The sequence below is a fragment of the Gracilinanus agilis genome, chromosome 2 (genome assembly GCF_016433145.1).
Source record: "Gracilinanus agilis isolate LMUSP501 chromosome 2, AgileGrace, whole genome shotgun sequence".
NCBI lineage: Eukaryota > Metazoa > Chordata > Mammalia > Didelphimorphia > Didelphidae > Gracilinanus > Gracilinanus agilis.
Window position 1 is genome coordinate 525534305 of NC_058131.1, and position 18655 is coordinate 525552959.

At 39.1% G+C, this 18655-nt stretch overlaps 1 protein-coding gene across 1 annotated transcript in view; it reads left to right on the top strand.

The window, feature by feature from the left end:
• The first annotated feature begins 289 nt into the window (after positions 1-289).
• The window catches only part of TGM7 (transglutaminase 7), a 46488-nt gene continuing 28122 nt past the window's right edge, over positions 290-18655 (top strand). The window contains exons 1-4 of the mRNA XM_044660016.1: positions 290-401; positions 8311-8487; positions 12871-13119; positions 13930-14048. Coding sequence (XP_044515951.1) covers positions 290-401; positions 8311-8487; positions 12871-13119; positions 13930-14048 — 657 coding nt within the window. The remainder of the gene's footprint in view (positions 402-8310; positions 8488-12870; positions 13120-13929; positions 14049-18655) is intronic.

An 18655-nucleotide genomic window follows, 5' to 3' on the forward strand; every position in this document is an offset into this window, starting at 1 on the left:
ATTGTTTTTCTGACTCTGCCACTCAGTCTAGGGTTGTTGAGGAGGATTCCTGGCTGTCTGCACATTTCCACTGATTGGCCTTGCATGATTTCCTACTTTGTTCTCCCTTTTTAGTATCTTTTTGGCTTCCTCGTCTCTTCTCACAGCTCCACCCTTTGCCTTCTTTGAGTACATTGTCTACTTAATATGAAAAACCCTTCAGTAGCCTAATAGATAATTACATTAAGTGGAACTAAAAAATACAACATAAATCTAGCTCAATCTGCCTTTTCACCTTGCTCCCTCAAGCATGGAAGGGAGGAAAGCCTCAGGATACTTCCTGGATGCAAGGATTTATGAGCTGGTTGCCTTATGTCTAGCTGAGTACAGCTTCCAGTTGAAAGGTGCCACTCCACAGAGATGTAATTTCTGTAGGGAAAGTCCTTCCCCAAAGAGAAGATGAATGAAGAGCTCAACTAAAAGGAGGCTGGGCTAGTAGATTGTCCATATCTTATCCCCTTTTTGGGGCTAGGATTCTGCCTAAGGCGAGAGGGGTAGAAAGACCCAAATCTGGATCTTGGTATTCAGAAAGAGGGAAAACATAGAAGAAAATATAAGGAGTTTATTTTGGAACCTGTTGTATATGAGGTGATCATAGAACATCCAGACAGAGATGCCCCAAAAGCAGAGATTCAGGCTTAGAAGATGATGCAGTCAGGTGGAGACATCCTGTTTGCAGTCAGAGATGGAGCTTAGAAGGACTAGAAATATAGATTCAGGAATCATCAGCATAGAGATAGGTACATGAAATCATAGGCATGAAAAAGAAGGAAAAGAAAAGAGACGAAGATGGAGGTCAAGGGAGAACTATCTGTAGGGATCAGGAGAGGAGGAGGAATTAGAGAAAGAATAGCTGGAGAGATAAAAAGAGAGATAGGAGAGTATGATTTTTTTTTTGGAAGAAGAAAATATCCAATATAGGGCAAAAAGGAAGATGGTCAAATAGTATAGGCTGAGAAGAGATCAAGGAAGATAAGAACTTTTTTTTTTGTCATTGGATCTGAATAGAGTGGAAGCATTAGTGGTAGACAACTTTTTAAAATCCTTAGTTTCTGTCTTAGAATCAATGCTAAATATCAGTTCCAAAGCAGAAGAGTGATAAGGGCTAGGTAACTGGGGACTTTCTCAGTCACATAGCTGGAAAGTGTCTGTGGCCAGGTTTGAACCCAGCACCTCCTATCTCTAGGACTGACTCTATCCGTGGTGCTGGTAGACAACTTAAAAAAAAAAAAGAAAACAAAACGCCTTTATTGACACCTTTTGCTTCTGTTACCTGCATTTCCCAATGCAGTCCTTTTCTTTCCCTATGCCAGAGAGCTATCCTTTATAGTATAAAGTTTATACCATAGAATTTTTTTAAAGTTCATCAAAACAAGTCAACATTTTGAAAAAGTTAGAGGTTATATGCAGTATTCTACACCCAGCATCCTAATATTTGTAAAGCATCCAGCACAGTGTCTGGTACACAGAAAGTGCTTAATAAATGTTTTTCTCTTCCTCCTTCCTTTCCTTTATTTGAGGCCATGCTTGTCATTATAACTTTTCAGTTCAACTTTGATGATTGATTTTGTTGTTGCTGTCCTCTCTAGTAGAAGAAAAGCTCTTAAGAACAGGGATTAGTTTCCTCTTACTTTTTGTCTCCAGTCTCCAATATTGGTACTTAATGAATACTTATTGAATTGAATTCTAGTATACCTGCAACTTACATTAAAAAAAGAAAACAGTCATGGACTAGGTCCCAGGGAAGTACTAAAAAGGAAACACTTTCAGATCATAGCCCAATAACAAGACACAACAGGGCATAGCAGCTAGAGTGTTGAATTTGGAGTTAGAAGACCTGGGTGAAAATCCTCATTCCAATCCTAAATCCTATGATCCTGTGAGCCTGCAAGAATTTGCCACAAATACTGGTACAATGACTAAAAAGTGCCAGCCTATGTGGAAACCAATAAATGAATTATTGAGCAAAAAGGAAATTATAAAAAGAAGAGCAGAACGAGGAGTATAGCACTACAGAAATTACATATAAAAACATATGATAGTAAGGAGCAACTAAATGACTCTGAATTGAGAGCTAGGCCTGAAAATAGCAGGTCCTGGGTTCAAATTTGTCCTCAGACACTTCCAAGTATGGGCAAGTCACTTAAGCCCTGTTTCCTAGCCTTTACTGCTCTTTTATTTATTTTTTTAAACATTTATTAATATTTATTTTTTAGAAAAGTTAACATGGTTACATAATTCATGCTCTTACTTTCCTCTTCACCCTCCTAAACTCCCCCCCTCCCCATGGCTGATGTGTATTCCCACTGGTTTTAACATGTCTTTACTGCTCTTTTACCCTGTAACCAGTTCACAGTATTGATTCTAAGATGAAAGGTAAAGATTTAAAAAGAAACCTATGAGATGTGGCCAAAGTGCTGTTCAAAGAAAAATGTATAATGCTGAATACTTGTTTCAGCAATCAAATAACAACAACAAAATGAACAAACCATTAAATACACACAAACAAATGAGAAATAATCCTTAGTGCAAAGATCAATAAATTAAAAAAATAAGAGAATAAAATTGAACAACTGTAAGCCAACAATTATTTTAAATAAATTTATTATTTATTTTAACATTCATTAAAAAAATTTAGTTCCAAATTCTCTCTCTTGCCCCTCTCCTCCCTATTGAGAAGGCAAGCAATGTGATATCAATTATACATGTGAAATCTTACAAAACATTTCTATATTAGCCATATTACAAAAAAAGAAAAACAAGAAATATAAAGTGAAAAAATTATGCTTCCAAGTACACTCAAACTTTGTCAGTTCCCTCTCTGGAGGTTGTTAGCCTTTTTTATCATAACTCCTTTGAAATTGTCTTGGATCATTGTATTCATCAGAGTAGCTAACTCTTTAAATTAAAAGTAAGAAAATAATTGAAATAATAGACAAATCTAAGAGATACTTTAAAAAACCCAACTAGATTGCTTAGTAAGTAGTGAATCTAATTTTGCCTTCAAGGAGGAGAGGGAGGGAGAGAGATTCCTAGGAATTTCAATGTAACCAACAAACAAATGAATTAATAAAAATAAAAAGATAATAAAGAAACAGAAGATTCCTGTAGGAAGTCAAAATGAAGAAAGCAAACATTAGATAACCTTAATTAATTATACAAATAAATTAATCTCAGGAGGAGAAATCAAGCAGCACTTTATTTTGTTATTTTTTAAACCCTTACCTTCTGTCTTAGAATCAATACTGTGTTTTGGTTCTAAGGCAGAAGAATAGTAAGGGCTAAGCAATGGGGGTTAAGTGACTTGCCCAGGGTCACACAGCCAGGAAGTATCTGAGGCCAGATTTGACCCTAAGACCTCTCATCTGTAGGCCTGACTTTCTATCCATTGAGCCAGATAGCTGCCCCAACATACAAAAATATATAGAAATGTTTATTTATTTGTTCAGTTGTTTCATTCATGTCCAATTTTCTGTGACTCCATTTGAGGTTTTCTTAGCAAAAACACTGGAGTAGTTTGCCATTTCCTTCTTTAGCTCATTTTACAGATGAGGAAACTGAGGCAAATGGTTAAGTGACCTACCTGCCCAGGTTCACATAGCTCATAAGTATCTGAGGCAAGATTTGAACTCAGAAAGATGTCTTCCTGACTAGTCTCAGCACACTGTATATATAGGCTATTTTTAAAACACAGAAAGGGATAGTAAACCAACAATTTCTTTTTAAGAATCTAATAAGATTTGAATCACTATATCAAATGAAGACAAAGTCAAGAAAAACCCATAGACCAATGCCATTAATAAATATGGACTCAAATAGATCTATTCTATTGTAGATTTGAGAGCTCCTCAATGTAGGGACACCCTCCAGTGGTGAAGATTGTAATGATCCCAGTCTTTACATTCTCTATAGCTCTTGTTCATGTCTTCCCATAAATCCTCCATAGTGGCTAGTCCAGTGTTGGGGTGGTGAGGTGGTCTTGTTCAGCATTTCTTTAACATTACATGGGGATCACTGTAGTAGGCAGAATGGCCTTCTCTTACTCCTGATTCTCACTACAAGACCCACCCACCTTCTTTTTCCTCCTACCTCTCTTTTAGGATAACTATCACTGGTAATATCTTGTAGCCTGTTTATTAAGTCCACCCAAAATTCCACCATTGCTCTGTTAAAAATATATCTTTTCCTGATCCTCTGGACTATCTCCCTTTCTAATTAGTATAATAAACACGTTTATATGTAGACAGTATGAAAAACAATAGTAGGAAGATTGAAAAGGGGAGCCCAGAAGTCCTTGATAGACTGTCTCAAAAATTAAGGGAGTATAACCGTTACTTGCAATAAAAACAATTACTCTCACAAATTAGGGGATCATGGGAGCCAATAGGAAATTGTCTCATAAGTGAACTAAGGCCATGTCCTGAAACTGTGTTAAATCAAGGTAAACCAGTGAGGCCTTACTGTAAGAATTTCTCAGTCCTGCTAACTGGCCATGATCTGTAAACTTCAGATAAACTCTAGATATATCCAGTAGACCAGTAGAACACCACCCTCTGCTTCCCTTGGCCATTTGCCTTGAGATTGACACATTATTTTCTACTTGCTGCCATCTTGGTCTTTCTCATTGAGTATCCAAGAAATAGAGATTCCTGTCATCCATTCAATTCAGAGGGACCCTTTTGAGTTCCCATTCCCTTAACTGGGAGTACCAGAACTGAGACTATAAATTATTTGTAAGCTAAACATGATGAATTCATGGGAAGAAAGCAAGGCTATCCACCTCTCCAAACCTTATGTCTCTTCAGGAGATTTTTCCCTTTTTTCTCAATCTCAATAAATCAATTGCTCTAAAAAATATCTATATATCTATATCTATATCTATTGAATTTTAAACCCTTACCTTCTGATTTGAATTGCTACTAAGTGTCAGTTCCAAAGCAGAAGAGTACTACAATTGGGGTTAAGTGTCTTGCCCAGGATCACACGGCTAGAAAGTATCTTCTAGCCTCTTTATTAATCCCATCCCAAATCCCACCATTGCTGTCTTAAATTTTATCTTGTCCTCATCTTCTTGACCACCTCGCTTTCTAATCAAAAAAATTTTTTTAACCCTTGTACTTCGGTGTATTGTCTCATAGGTGGAAGATTGGTAAGGGTGGGCAATGGGGGTCAAGTGACTTGCCCAGGGTCACACAGCTGGGAAGTGGCTGAGGCCGGGTTTGAACCTAGGACCTCCTGTCTCTAGGCCTGACTCTCACTCCACTGAGCTACCCAGCTGCCCCCCTTTCTAATCAAATTTGACCAGGACCTGCCATCCCTAGACCTTCCACTCCATCCACTGAGTCAACTAGCTGTCCCTAAGTCAATTGCTCTTTAGAGGACCCAATCCAACTCATGTCAGTAAATGCTGAGCATCTACTATGTGCCAGGATAACAGATTTCCTTGACATGAGAACAGAAGTGATTATCAGGAAAACTGAACTTAAAACTCAGAGTCAATGAGTGTGCAAGCTACAGGAAAGCTGAACTTCCAAACCTAACTCAGAGATGAATGAGACCTGACTTGGGTATTACACAAAATGTTGATAGTAATATAAAAGCAAATCAATTACAAAATCAATTTGATTTTGTCCATTTTCACCATACAGAAGAGTTTATGTTTTATTTTAGAAGCAATGAACCACTAAAGCTTTTTGATCAGGGGAATAACATGCTCAGACCTGCACTTTTTTTGTTGGTTTTCCCCCTCTACTTCCTTTTAATTTTTTTCTATTATTTATTTTTTACATTCTTTTTTTTTTTAATTTTGAGTTCCAAATTTCTTTCTCTTCCTCCAGGCCCTTCTCCACCCATTGAAAAGGCAAGCAATATGATGTTCATTATATGTGTGAAGTCCTGCGAAACACCTTTTTATATTAGCCATGTTGCAAAAAAAAAAATAAATAAAGTGAAATACAATATGCTCCAATTTACCCTGATAATTCAGTGCATAACATTTTTCACCATGGATCTTTTGGAATCCTCTTTTGTCACTGGATTGATCATAATAGCTAAATCTTCAGAGCTGCTCATCACTACAATATTGCACCTGCTGCATTCAGTGTTCTCCTGACTCAGACCTGAAGTTTAGGCATATCATTTTGGCAGCTGCGGTAGAGGATGGATTTAAGGAGGCAGAAAGGCAGAACAGGAGGCTCTTCTAATAGTCAATATAAGAGGTGATGATGAGAGCCTGAACGAGGCTGGTGACCAAGAGAGATGTGTCCAAGAGATGCTGTGGAGGTAGATGGAACAATTATGATTCTTGTGACAGACTGTGATTTGCAATCATCGAATATCATTGGAAGAATACTGGTTTTAAAAAAGAGACCCCCTTTCAGGGCAGCAAGGTGGTTCAGTGGATTGAGAACCAGGCTCAGAGACAGGATGTCCTGGGTTCAAATCAGACACTTCCTAGCTGTGTGACCCTGGGCAATCACTTACTCCCCATTGCCTAGCCCTTAACCACTCTTCTGCCTTGGAACCAATATACTGTATCAATTCTAAGTTGGAAAGTAAGATTTTTTTAAAGATATACCTTTGGGAGAAGCTAGGTGGCTCAGTGGATAGAGATCCAGGATCAGAGATGGTTTCAATTCTATCCTCAGACATTTCCTAGTCGCGTGACCCTGAGCAAATCACCTAAACCCCACTACCTAGCCCTTAATGATCTTTTGCCTTGGAACTGACACTTGTATTGATTCTATGACAAAAGGTGAGGGTTTAAAAAATAATACAGCTATGTTTGAGAGAGAAGATTAAGGTTATTGAAAGAACCATACAGTTACCCAAAGACGATCAAGCCTATTCTCTTCCTATTCAATTCTGGACCCCGTTAATTGTTAATTGTGCAAAATGATGGGCCAGATCAATGAGATATCCATTCAATTTGGCATCATGGTCTGGAGAAGAGACCATGTTCCTGAGAATATTGTTAGGTTAAACTCTTCTAGGTGATTGTAAATCACTTTTGGAGACTTTGCAATGTTCTTGAGACAACAAACAAAATAATTTTTTAATGGGAAGATCTGTATGAACTGATGTAACGTGAAGAATGCAGAACCAGAGGAACAGTGTGCACAGTAATTATAATAACCTAAATAAGAACAACACTACAAGGTTGCTGACCAGGTTAAATGCAACGACTGATCTTGACCTCAGAGAAAAGATGAAATATCGTTCCTCCTCTTGGTAGGAATATTGTACGCACTGTTAGATGTGGTCATACCTTTGATTGGATTCCCTCAGGTGCTTATCTTTGTGACAAGGGATGATTCTTCAGGGAAGTATCATAAAAAACCAAGAGATATACATTAATCTTTTAAAAAAAGGCATAAATGAAATTCAGTATAATATACGAAAGATTTATTAGACTCCTACTATATGCAAGCAGCTGCTAGATGGTGCAGAGGATAGAGAGCCAGGCTAAGAGTCAGGAAGATTCATCTTCCTGAGTTCAAATTTGGTCTCAGGCACTTACTAGTTGTGTGACTCTCAGTGAGTTATTTAACTCTGTTTGCCTCAGTTTCCTCATATGTCAAATGAGCTGGAGAAGGAAATGGCAAACCATTCCAGTATTTTTGCCAAGAAAACTCCAGGTGGGGTCGCAAAAACTCAGATACAACTGAAACCAATCAGATATGACTGAAAAATGACTAAACATATGCAAGGTATTGGGCTAGGCACTGGGAAGGCATAAGGACAAAAGCAGAAAACAATCGTTACTTTTAAGTAGGTGGATTGCACAGTGCCTGGCAGCTATAGCTTGGGTGTGAGCAATGCTTGTTGATTGACTAAGGAGGAAAGAGTACCAATAATCAATGGATTCAGGAAAAGATTCATAGAGGGGCTGGTGTCCTAGAAGGGAGCCAAGGTGGAGGTGAGAAGTTCTAGGCATGGGCAATACTTTGTGCAAAGGCACAGCAATGGATGTGGGGATGGGGAACAGCTAGTACTTTGGTTTGGAAAGTAGAGTAATTATTATGAAATAAGCCTGGAAAAATAGACTATAGTTGGATTGTGAGGATATCTTAGACCTTGTGCTTTAGGTCTGAACTCACAATATATGTGAAATATATATAAATACATTGTTATCTAAAAATATGTGTTATATAATGTAAATATGTGAGCATACATATTGTGTATTTATATGCTTCTCTGAAACGTGCTACATATATCGTGTATTTTAATTATTATTGTTATAATTTTTAATTATAAAATTTTCATTTTCAGTCTTAGGCTTGAGATCCTACAACCTGCAGAGCCAAAAAAACAACAAGGAACACCACACTTCTGAGATTGGTTCCCAGAGACTGTTTGTGCGAAGGGCTCAGGCTTTCGTCATCACCCTGAACTTTGACAGACCCTTCCATACAGATGTGGACAAGATTGTCTTCAGTGCTGAGACAGGTAATTCTTTGCCTCCATTCCCTGTAATCAGCAGCAGGGTTTCCCCGCTGTACCTAGGGAGGGACAAGGAACATTTCCAGAGAATGCTGGGACCAGTCAGGCAGACTTGAGTTTAAATCCAGACTTAGACTATTAATTACTAGCTGTGTGATCTTGGGCAAGTCACTTAACCTCTGTCTGCTGATGTTTCCTCAACTGTAAAATGGGGTTAATAATAGCACCTGCCTTATAGGGTTGTTGTAAGGATCAAGAGAAATCATATTTGTCAAAATGCTTCTTCCCTCTCTATTTTCAAGGTCTAGACCTCCCATTTCTGAGCCTTCTCCAGTCTTTTTCTTCATGGCACTCCCTCCCCCCTTTCTCTCTTTCTCTCTCTCTTTCCCCTTTCTCTCCCCCCTCATCTCTCCCTCCCTCCCTCCTTCCCCTTCTCTCTCTGTCTCTCTCTCTGTCTCTCTCTCTGTCTCTCTGTCTCTCTCTGTCTCTGTCTCTGTCTCTCTCTGTCTCTCTGTCTCTCTGTCTCTGTCTCTGTCTCTCTCTCTGTCTCTGTCTCTCTCTCTGTCTCTGTCTCTCTCTCTGTCTCTGTCTCTCTCTCTCTCTCTGTCTCTCTCTCTCTGTCTCTCTCTCTCTCTCTTTCTCTCTCTCTCTCATTAGTTCTCTGCTCAATACTCTCCTACTCTCTCTACCCCTATCCAAATTTACTTGTCAGATTGCTAGAGAGTTTAGAAGTCAGTGAAAAGAGAAGAAATGGAGTCAACAAATGTTAACAGCTTTTTTTATAGTTTGGTTAAGAAAGGGAGGAGAGATGTAGGATAGTACCTAGTGGGGATGGATGCTGAAAGGATCTACTGATATGATCTAAAGAGAATATCTAGTATCTGGGATCTAGTGAGAGCATTGTAAGTGTTGGAGAGACTTAAGAATGTTTGTAGGTAGCAGAGAAGGAACCAACAGGTAGGGAAATATTGATGATTAAAAAGAAAGATTGGGGGGGTGATTATGGGAAAAACTGCTGCAGAAATGTGGAAGGGAATGGAATTGAGAATATGGATTATATAACCCCCAAGGACCCTTCCAACTGTAGGGTTATTCAGAAATATGCAGATAAATGTTTAACAATTAACATGTTATACTTTAAAAAAAGTTTTTTAAACCCTTACTTTCTGTCACTAAAAAAAAATCCTTACCTTCCATCTTGGACTCAATACTGTGTGTTGGTTCTAAGGCAGAGCTACAAGGGCTAGGCAATGTGGGTTAAATGACTTGCCCAGGGTCACACAGCTAGGAAGCGTCTGCAACCAGATCTGAACCCAGGACCTCCTATCTTTAGGCCTGGCTCTTTATCCACTGAGGCAACTAGTTGCCCTCCTTACCTTCTGTCTTACTTTCAATTCTAAGACGGAAGAGTGGTAGGGGTCAGGCATTTGGGATTAAGTGACTTGCCCAGGGTCACACAACTAAGAAGTGTGTAGAGTCTGATTTGAACTGTGGTCTCCCCAACTCCAGGTCTGGTGTTCTATCTATTGAGCCACATAGCTGCCCCTCATATCTAATTTTAGAAAATATGTGATATTTTGTTTTATATCTTCATTTAAAAAATATTTTATTATCCTAATTACATGTCTTAACAATTTTCAACATGTTTTCCAAAATTATAAGATCCAAATTGCCTTCCTCTCTCTCTTTCCATCCCATCTCCTTGGAGATGATAAGTAATTCTATCTAGGTTATTATATAAGAAAAGTGGAATAAACTAACTATAATGAGTAAATAAACACAGGGAAACTAGGAATAAGTAAATAAATGAACACAGGTACAACACTGAGCTGGGGAATAGCTGAGGTAACAGATAGATGAATAACAACCAGGAAAAACAGTTTGGATTCACATTGGGTTCTTACTTGTCAACCTAGGTATCTGGGTAAGGACTGGACAAGGAAAGAGTGTAGTAAATGAGATATTTAATAATTATTGGAATAGGTAAGGAAGGGGTACAAGTAAACTGACTCTAAGATCTATAGGTCAGGGGTATAGGGTTGGATAAAAACTACTCTATGGCTAAATCTAACAGCAGACTGCTTATTAGCAAGGTCTTGCTGGGAGGAGGGGAATCTCACATAAACTCTGCTGTAGATGTTCTTCAAAGTTGATCTAAGGAGACTCGAAAATAATCCAAAGTCAGGAGAGGGAGAAGGGATGGTCTCTGGGTCCACCACAAAGCCAAGCCAACTTCTCTGCTTTGCTCCTTCACTGGGATGCTTGATTGAAGATGATACTTAATCCAAAATCCACTGAGAAACAGCTTCAGGGATTGTCTGTCTCACCAACTCTCACCATTAGACATTCAGACTTGAGGTCTTCAGTGTCAGGTCCAAACTATCACACACTCCTCTCAAGGTTCTGGAATCTCCTTGCCAGTCAGTATGCCCTGCTGAACAAAAATCCTATATTTCTACAACAGTTATACATGTATTATCATGCAAAAGATATTCCATATTGGTCATTTTTGTAAAAGAATACTCATATAAAACAAAACCCCAAAATAAAGACACAAGTAAACTAATGTGAAAAATTGTATGCTTCGATCTATATTCCAACTCCCAACAGTTCTTTCTCTGGAGGTGCATTCTTTGTCAGAAGTCCTTCAGAATTGTCCTGGATTGTTGTGTTGCTGAGAAAAGTAAATCACTCACAGCTGATTGACATACAGTATTGCTATTATTGTACCCAATGCTCTGGTGCTGCTTCTTTCACTCTGCATCAGTTCATACATACTTAACACATACATATACATATACGTATGTATATACTTATACAATATTTAAAAGAAAAGGAAGCTGTATACAGTGGAGATCCTCTATTTCATGTATAACCCTCTTTTACTATATTAGACTACCCCTTTTTTTTTTTTGGTGGTTGTTACATTCAGAATTGCTTGAATGAATGAAAGCATTTAGGTTAACTAAGGAAAAAACACAAGGTCTGATGGAACTCCTTTGGTATCAGGGGCTGCCCTCATATATTTATCAGACATTCCATTTGTTTCTGTCTATGTCTCTATGTCATCCCTCTTTCCTTGGCAGGAAGAAGACTAATCCAGACACAAAATGTTAAATTTGTTGGGTATCCTCTCACAGGACTCTGCATTTCAGGACAAATGGGGTCTTAGGTTCAAATCTAAGCTCTTAGGATCATAGATCTAGAGCCAGAAAGGACTTGAGAGGTCATTGAATCCAATCCCCAACTTGAAATGAGAAACTGAGGCCCAAAGAAGTTACATGACTTACCTAGGGTCATATGGTGAACAGATATCTGAAGTGAGATTCAAAGGCAGAATTTCCTGATTTGAGTCTAGTACCCAACCACTGCACTAATTGTCTCTCTCCCCTCTCTGTTTGATCTTGGGTTCAGGAAGAATAAGGAGAGTTTGTCAAAGTTGTCTTCTCCATTAGAATTTGAATTGGCTTATAGAAGCCATTCCATGGAACATGCCATCATGGCACTTTTGGTTCCAAAATCAACCATGTCAGAGTGTTGAGGGCTGATTCCAGCCATGTGTGACTCAGGGCTAAAGGATTTACCCCATGTTGGCTGGATATGGTAGGTCTTTCCTGGAAGTTCTCAGTGAGAAGATAGATGTCTATTTGGCTGGAACATTGAAGAAAGGTTTTTCTTTAGGGAAGGGTTGAGCTGTAAGACCTGCAAGGTCCTTCCTAATTCTGAAATGCTGTGATTCCCTCAAGTCACATAACTTCTCTGCTCTATGACTCCCCATTTAAAAATGAGGCAATTGGACTAAATGATCTAGGTCCTGCCTAGTATTAAATATATGATTCACTGAGAAGGTAAATACAGTTATTATCCCTTCCACACCACTGGGGTTGGGGGAGCAGTGCCCCTGCAATCTGGAAAATCCTCATAAAATTTTTTGCTCCTCCCTTCATTCCAAAGAAGTCTGAATGTTTTCTTCTTTTATGGAGTATTTACAGTATCTTATTGTAAATTTTGGCTTAAGTATGCATTTCTGAGTTTCTAAACTTTTTCTGTGTCGTTTGCTGGCCTTTCCGGGGTTGTCTGCAGCTTCTGCATAACTCCTCAAAAATTCCCAGTTTAATATTTCTTATGCCAGTCTGTGACATATTGAGAGAATGGAGAAAGTTGTTGATGTGGAAGGGATAACTGTATACATGTCATGGAATTTGGAAGTTAATGCGGGAGTAAGGAGACTGGGGCAGTCTTCCTGGCACCTCTGGAAGCAAGCCAGGGAAGCAGACCTTCAGCCTACAATTAAACCTGCTTCTAACCTCCCCTATGCCACATATTTGGGTGAAGGATTGGGATTTAATAAACTCTGAGGCCTTGTCTTCCTTCTTTTCTCTATTCTAGGTCCCCAGCCCACTGAATCACTGGGAACCAAAGTGAGGTTTGTCCCATCCAAGGCCAGAAGTGGGAACCACTGGAGTGTTTCTGACTTCAGCACTTATGAGAATTCGCTCCAGGTGTCCTTGTCTGCTCCAGCTCATGCCATTATTGGTCGCTATCTTTTGAAGGTAGAGATCTCTCACCACCCATCAGGCAGAGCTGAATCATATAAGCTTGGGGACTTCATCCTGCTTTTTAATCCTTGGAGTTCAGGTAGGACTTGCATAGCCAATCCACTATGACTGTATCATCCAAGAAGGTGTGAAAAATTGTGGGGATTTCTCATTCATCTAAGCAAGAGCTCTTGTGTCAGTGGGAATATCAGGGATAGGCTGGGTCGATTCCCCTGGTGCTGGACCACTAGGCAAAGGATTTAGGATTAGGAGGTTGCTGTTGTTCCTTCTCACACAAAAATACAGAACGCAAAGTTTTTATCAAAAACCTCCGAGAAAGATATCCAGCTACCTGCAGGGTACTATCATCCTAAGATCATAGATTTAAAGCTATGACCATTGGGGTCATTTCATCCAATTCTATCCATTTTACAGATGAGGAAACAGAGACCTATAGGGTGAAGTAATTCATCTAAGGTGACACAGATGTCCTGATATGAATAATTTTAATTTTTAATCAATTAATTAATAATTTTAATTTAAGTTTAATAAGCATGACTTAAGCAATCCATTGCTTTTCCCCACTGAAAGCCTTATATTCAGCTTATCGTCCTGCTGGAATTCTTTCCTGATTCCCCAATCCCTGCTTCCCAACTTCCAACAGCTGCCTTAGAGTCTTACCTTCCATCAATTCTCTATATATTTTGTATATACTCGTTGATGTATTTATTATCTCCCCAATTAACATGTAAATTCCTTGAGACGGAACTGTCTTTGTATCACCAGCTCTTAGCACAGTGCCTGGCACAAAGAAAGTGCTTAATAAATTCTTGTTCATTGATTAATTCAAGCAGAAGCTCCTTCCCTTACCCTTGGTATTTCTTTTTCCTTTCTACTCTTTATTTTTCAGAGGATGAAGTCTACCTACCTAGTCAAACTCTATTGCAGGAGTATCTTATGATGGATTATGGATTCATTTTTAAGGGGCATGAAAACTGGATTACTCCATGGCCTTGGAACTATGGACAGGTAATGCCATAACGTGCAAGGAGATCTTGTCTAGGAATTTTCCAAGTATGGTCTGAAGATTCCTGGCAAATAATGAGGATCTTCCAGATGAACCCTGACCCAGTCTAAAATGTAAGAGAAGAATTTATAGGATGAGCCTATGCTCTGGCGACCTGCCATGAGCATCAGCTGGACAGATTCCATGGTGCTGACTGAAGCTTTCATACACTAGGGAATGAATGGGTAGGAGGTTGTAGGTTCAAAGGTGGGAAATTCTTGTGTAGGTATGGACAGAATTATCCTTCCAACAAATCTAAGATCAGTAACTTGAGTTTTGAGAGGAAGTGTGCTACCGTGGGAAAAAAAACTGGCTTTGGAGTTAGAAGATCTGGGTTCAAATTCTGCCTTTGTTGTTGATTAGCTTTGTGATAATGGACAGGTCAACTGCTCTGAGCTTCGGGTTCCTCATTTGTAAAATGAAGGGACTGGACTATGTAATTTCTTGGTTTTTATTTTATTTTTATTATCACATAAAACCCACTTCCGTCATTGTTATAAGAGCCCACTCATACATAACCCAAGCCCCCAAATAAAACCATAAATACACTGATGGGAAAGATAGTATGCTTTGATCCACATCCATCTGACTCCAAAAGTTGTTTCTCTCTGGATGGACTAGGAAATTTCTAAGGGTCCTTCCTAGATTTAGTTCTACGATTCTATGAACAGGGAGCTGAAAGGCAGCAGGCAAAAGCAGGGTCAGAACTAGAATCATTACAAAAATCTGATGGGGCTAGTAAGGTCTAGTGTCTGATAATAGTTATTTATGCCTATTTTATTAAAATCTAGCTCTCCCTTGTGGACCCCACCTCCTGTACAGCCCTCTGCAAGGGAGGATTTCTGTGTACCTGCTCCCAGGAAGCTGAATCTCATTGGAGAAAGTCATGAAATACTATTCTTCCTTTTTCCTCCACCATTTCTATCTGTAGCAGGCAGCTAAGTGGTGCAATGAATAGAGTGCCAGGTCTAGATGAGAAAGATCTGAGTTCAAATCTGGTCTCAGACACTTATTAGCTAGGTGACCCTAGGCAAGTCACTTTACCCTATTTGACTCATTTGTAAAGTAAGCTGGAAACGGAAATGGCAAACCACCCCAGCATCTTTGCCAAGAAATCCCCCAAATAGTGTCACAAAGTGTCAGATGTGACTGAAATGATTGGACAAATTTCTGTCTGTGGAATGACCATCCATCCACTTGTATTTGAAAACCTGAGACTTTTTTTTTGACACTATTCTCATTCACCACCAATATCCAACCAGTTACCAAGTCCTGCTAATTGTATCATCATCTCACATATTCATTCTCTTATGGCTATTCCCACTTCCATTATTCTGGTATACAGTCTGGATGTATCACCTATCTGGACTGATGTGATAGCTTCCCTTCCTTTTTTTTCCTTTTCTTTAAAATTTTTTTCAATTGCATGTAGAAACAATTCTTTTTTTTTTAAACCCTTACCTTCTGTCTTGGAGTTAATACTGTGTGTTGGCTCCAAGGCAGAAGAGTGGTAAGGGTAGGCAACGGGGGTCAAGTGACTTGCCCAGGGTCACATAGCTGGGAAGTGTCTGAGGTCAGATTTGAATCTAGGACCTCCTGTCTCTAGGCCTGGCTCTCAACCCAATGAGCTACCCAGTTGCCCTCTAGAAACAATTCTTGACAGATGTCTTCTGATGTTTTACACTTCAGATTCTTTCTCTCTTCTAAGGCAATAAATAGTCTGATAGGTTACACCAAATGCTTTCATGGAATACATATTTCCATGTTATTCATACCATGACAGAAGACACAGGGCATAGCCTCTTTTTTAAATTTACCTTGGATTTTTTATTTTTCTTTTACCAATTACATGTAATAAAATTTTTCCACATACATTTTCCAAAGTTTTATGATCCAAATTGTCTCCCTTCCTCCCTTCACTCCCCTCTCAGAGCTGGTAAGCAATTCGATCTGGGTCATACATGTATCGTCAACATTGTAGCTTCTTAACAGATGATCCCATTTCCATTCTTTTCCCTTTCCAACCCATCCTTCATACCTCTGCTAGAATAATCTTTCTTATATATCAATCTGATTGTGTCGCTCTTCTATGCCAATATCTTCAGTGTCTATCCAAGAAAGTCTAAATTCCTTGGCATTCAAGGTCCTTGAAATTTTTGGCATCACTAGACATTTCTAGCCTTTCTCATATTTTTATAGCCTTATCTCATATTAATTACTTCCTCTGTAATTGCCATATGCCAACCAAACCGGATTCTTCTCTTTTCTCACTCCCTCTCTGCAAAACCCCAATTCCAAATTCATATTAAGGTTCACAAGATAGCTTCTGTGCCATCCTATGAAGAAGGTAGAGCAACTATTATTACTCTATTTTACAGATGGAGAAACTGAGACCCAGAAAGGCTAAGTGCTCATAAGCACTTGGCTACTAAGGGTCAGAGACTGGATTCAAATCCAAGTTGACTCCAAGTCTGTCACTATCCACTATGGCATATTGCCTTTTAGTGACCAATGCCTGTGTTTTCTTACCTCTCGGTCTTTGCTCATGTTGTTCCCAGTACCTGAAGCGTCTCCTCTCCCATTCGTTGCCTGGTGAATTCTCATACATCCTTTATTTTTTTATTATTATCATTCATTCATTCATTCATTCATTCATTCATTCATTCATTTTTAAATCCTTACCTTCCATCTTAGAATCAATACTGTGTATTGGTTCCAAGGCAGAAGAGTGGGAAGGGCCGAGCAATGGAGTTTAAGTGACTTGGTAGGGTCATAAAGCTAGGAAATGTCTAAGGTCAGATTTGAACCCAGGACCACCTGTCTCTAGGCCTGGCTCTCAATCCACTGAGCCACCCAGCTGCCTCCTCTTACACATCCTTTAAAGCCCAGCTCAAATTCCATTGCCTCTAGGAAATATTCCCTGGTACCCCTGCTAATAATAACCTACCTCAGATTTCACAAAACTTTATTTTACACCTCTCTAAAGCACTTAGGGTTTTTATGTGGTGTGGTGGATAGAGGGTCAGGTCTGGAGGGAGGAAGACTCATCTTCCTGAATTCAAATCTGGCCTCAGATAATGGCTAGCTGTGTGACCCTGGGCAAGCCACTTAATCCTGGGCAAGTCAAGATAAACATTTTACTGCCAAAAGTTTTGCAAAAGCTTGCACCTAGATCTAGGCCCTGCAGTGGGTTCTAAAAAGCTTCTTTTTTAGGCTCTCAAGATTCCCCGTGACCTGCCTCCCTCGTCCATAGTTTCCCAATATCTGCAACAAAAGCATCTCCCTTTACTGCTAAATTTATATCCTGTGCTCTGGTTACACTCTTCTCCTTACTATCTCCCATATACTTTCAATTTATTCCCAAGCTGCTCCCCCAGGTCAGATTGGTCTCCCTCCTCCATCTGCCTAGTTCAAGTCCTACGTCCTCTACAAACTACTCCTACCCACGTGGATCTTTTCCTTATTTAAACTCTTATTACATTTTTAAAAAAATTAAAAAAAAAATCCTTACCTTCTGTCTTAACATCAATACCAAGTGTTGATTCTTAGGCAGAAGAGTGGAAAGGGTTAGGCAATGGGAGTTGAATGACTTGCCCAGGGTCAAACAGTCGGTCAAAGGGCTAGGAAATATTTGAGGCCAGATTTGAACCTAAATCCTCTTTAACTCCAGGCATGGTCCTCTTTCTACTGTGCTCCATAGCTGCACCTAAACTCTTATTACTTTTTATAATTTATATATTTACATATTTTTATTTCTATTATATTAATATATTTTATAATTTACTTTTATAATAATAGTTCCTAATAGCTTTTGTTTTTAGAGTGCTTTTAAATTCACAAAATTACTTTCCTATAGCAATTGTGTAAGGCAGGGAATTCAACTATTGCCATTTTTCAAATGAGAAAATGGAGGGTCAAAAAAGTAAAGTGACTTACACAGCTAGTGTCAGAGTTTCAATTTGAAGTCTCAATTCCAAGACCAATACTCTTTTTCTTATGGTACCCCAAATTATTGTATGTATCCCATTTATCAACATTTCATTTAAACCCTTACCTTCTGTCTTAGTATCAATATTGTGTATTGGTTCCAAGGCAAAAGTGTGGTAAGGGTTAGATAATGGGGGTTAAGTGCCTTGCCCAGGGTCACACAGCCAGGGAGTGTCTGAGGATATACTTGAACCCAGGACCCCCCATATCTAATCCACTGAGCTACCTAACTTCCCCCTGGTATTAACATTTAATTTTTCTAATTGTTTTGTGTGTTAGTTTTGGCACCCCATCTGGACTATATAAGCTCCCTGAGGGGAGGGATCTATGCCAAATGCTTCTTACCTCCCCCAGAATGCCAGTATCAATACATAAAAGTTGTTCATTAGTCGGCCTACCTAGCCTAGGAGATGCTTTCCAGCTCCTATTTGGTCTGTGATCCACAGATGTAAAGTATGCTCCATCAGTTGGCGCATATAATGGTGTATTTATTTATTTATTCATTCATTCAACAAACATTTATTCTTCTCCTACCATGTGTAAGGCCCTGGCAGGAGCTAGGACCTGGGGAATATAAAGACAA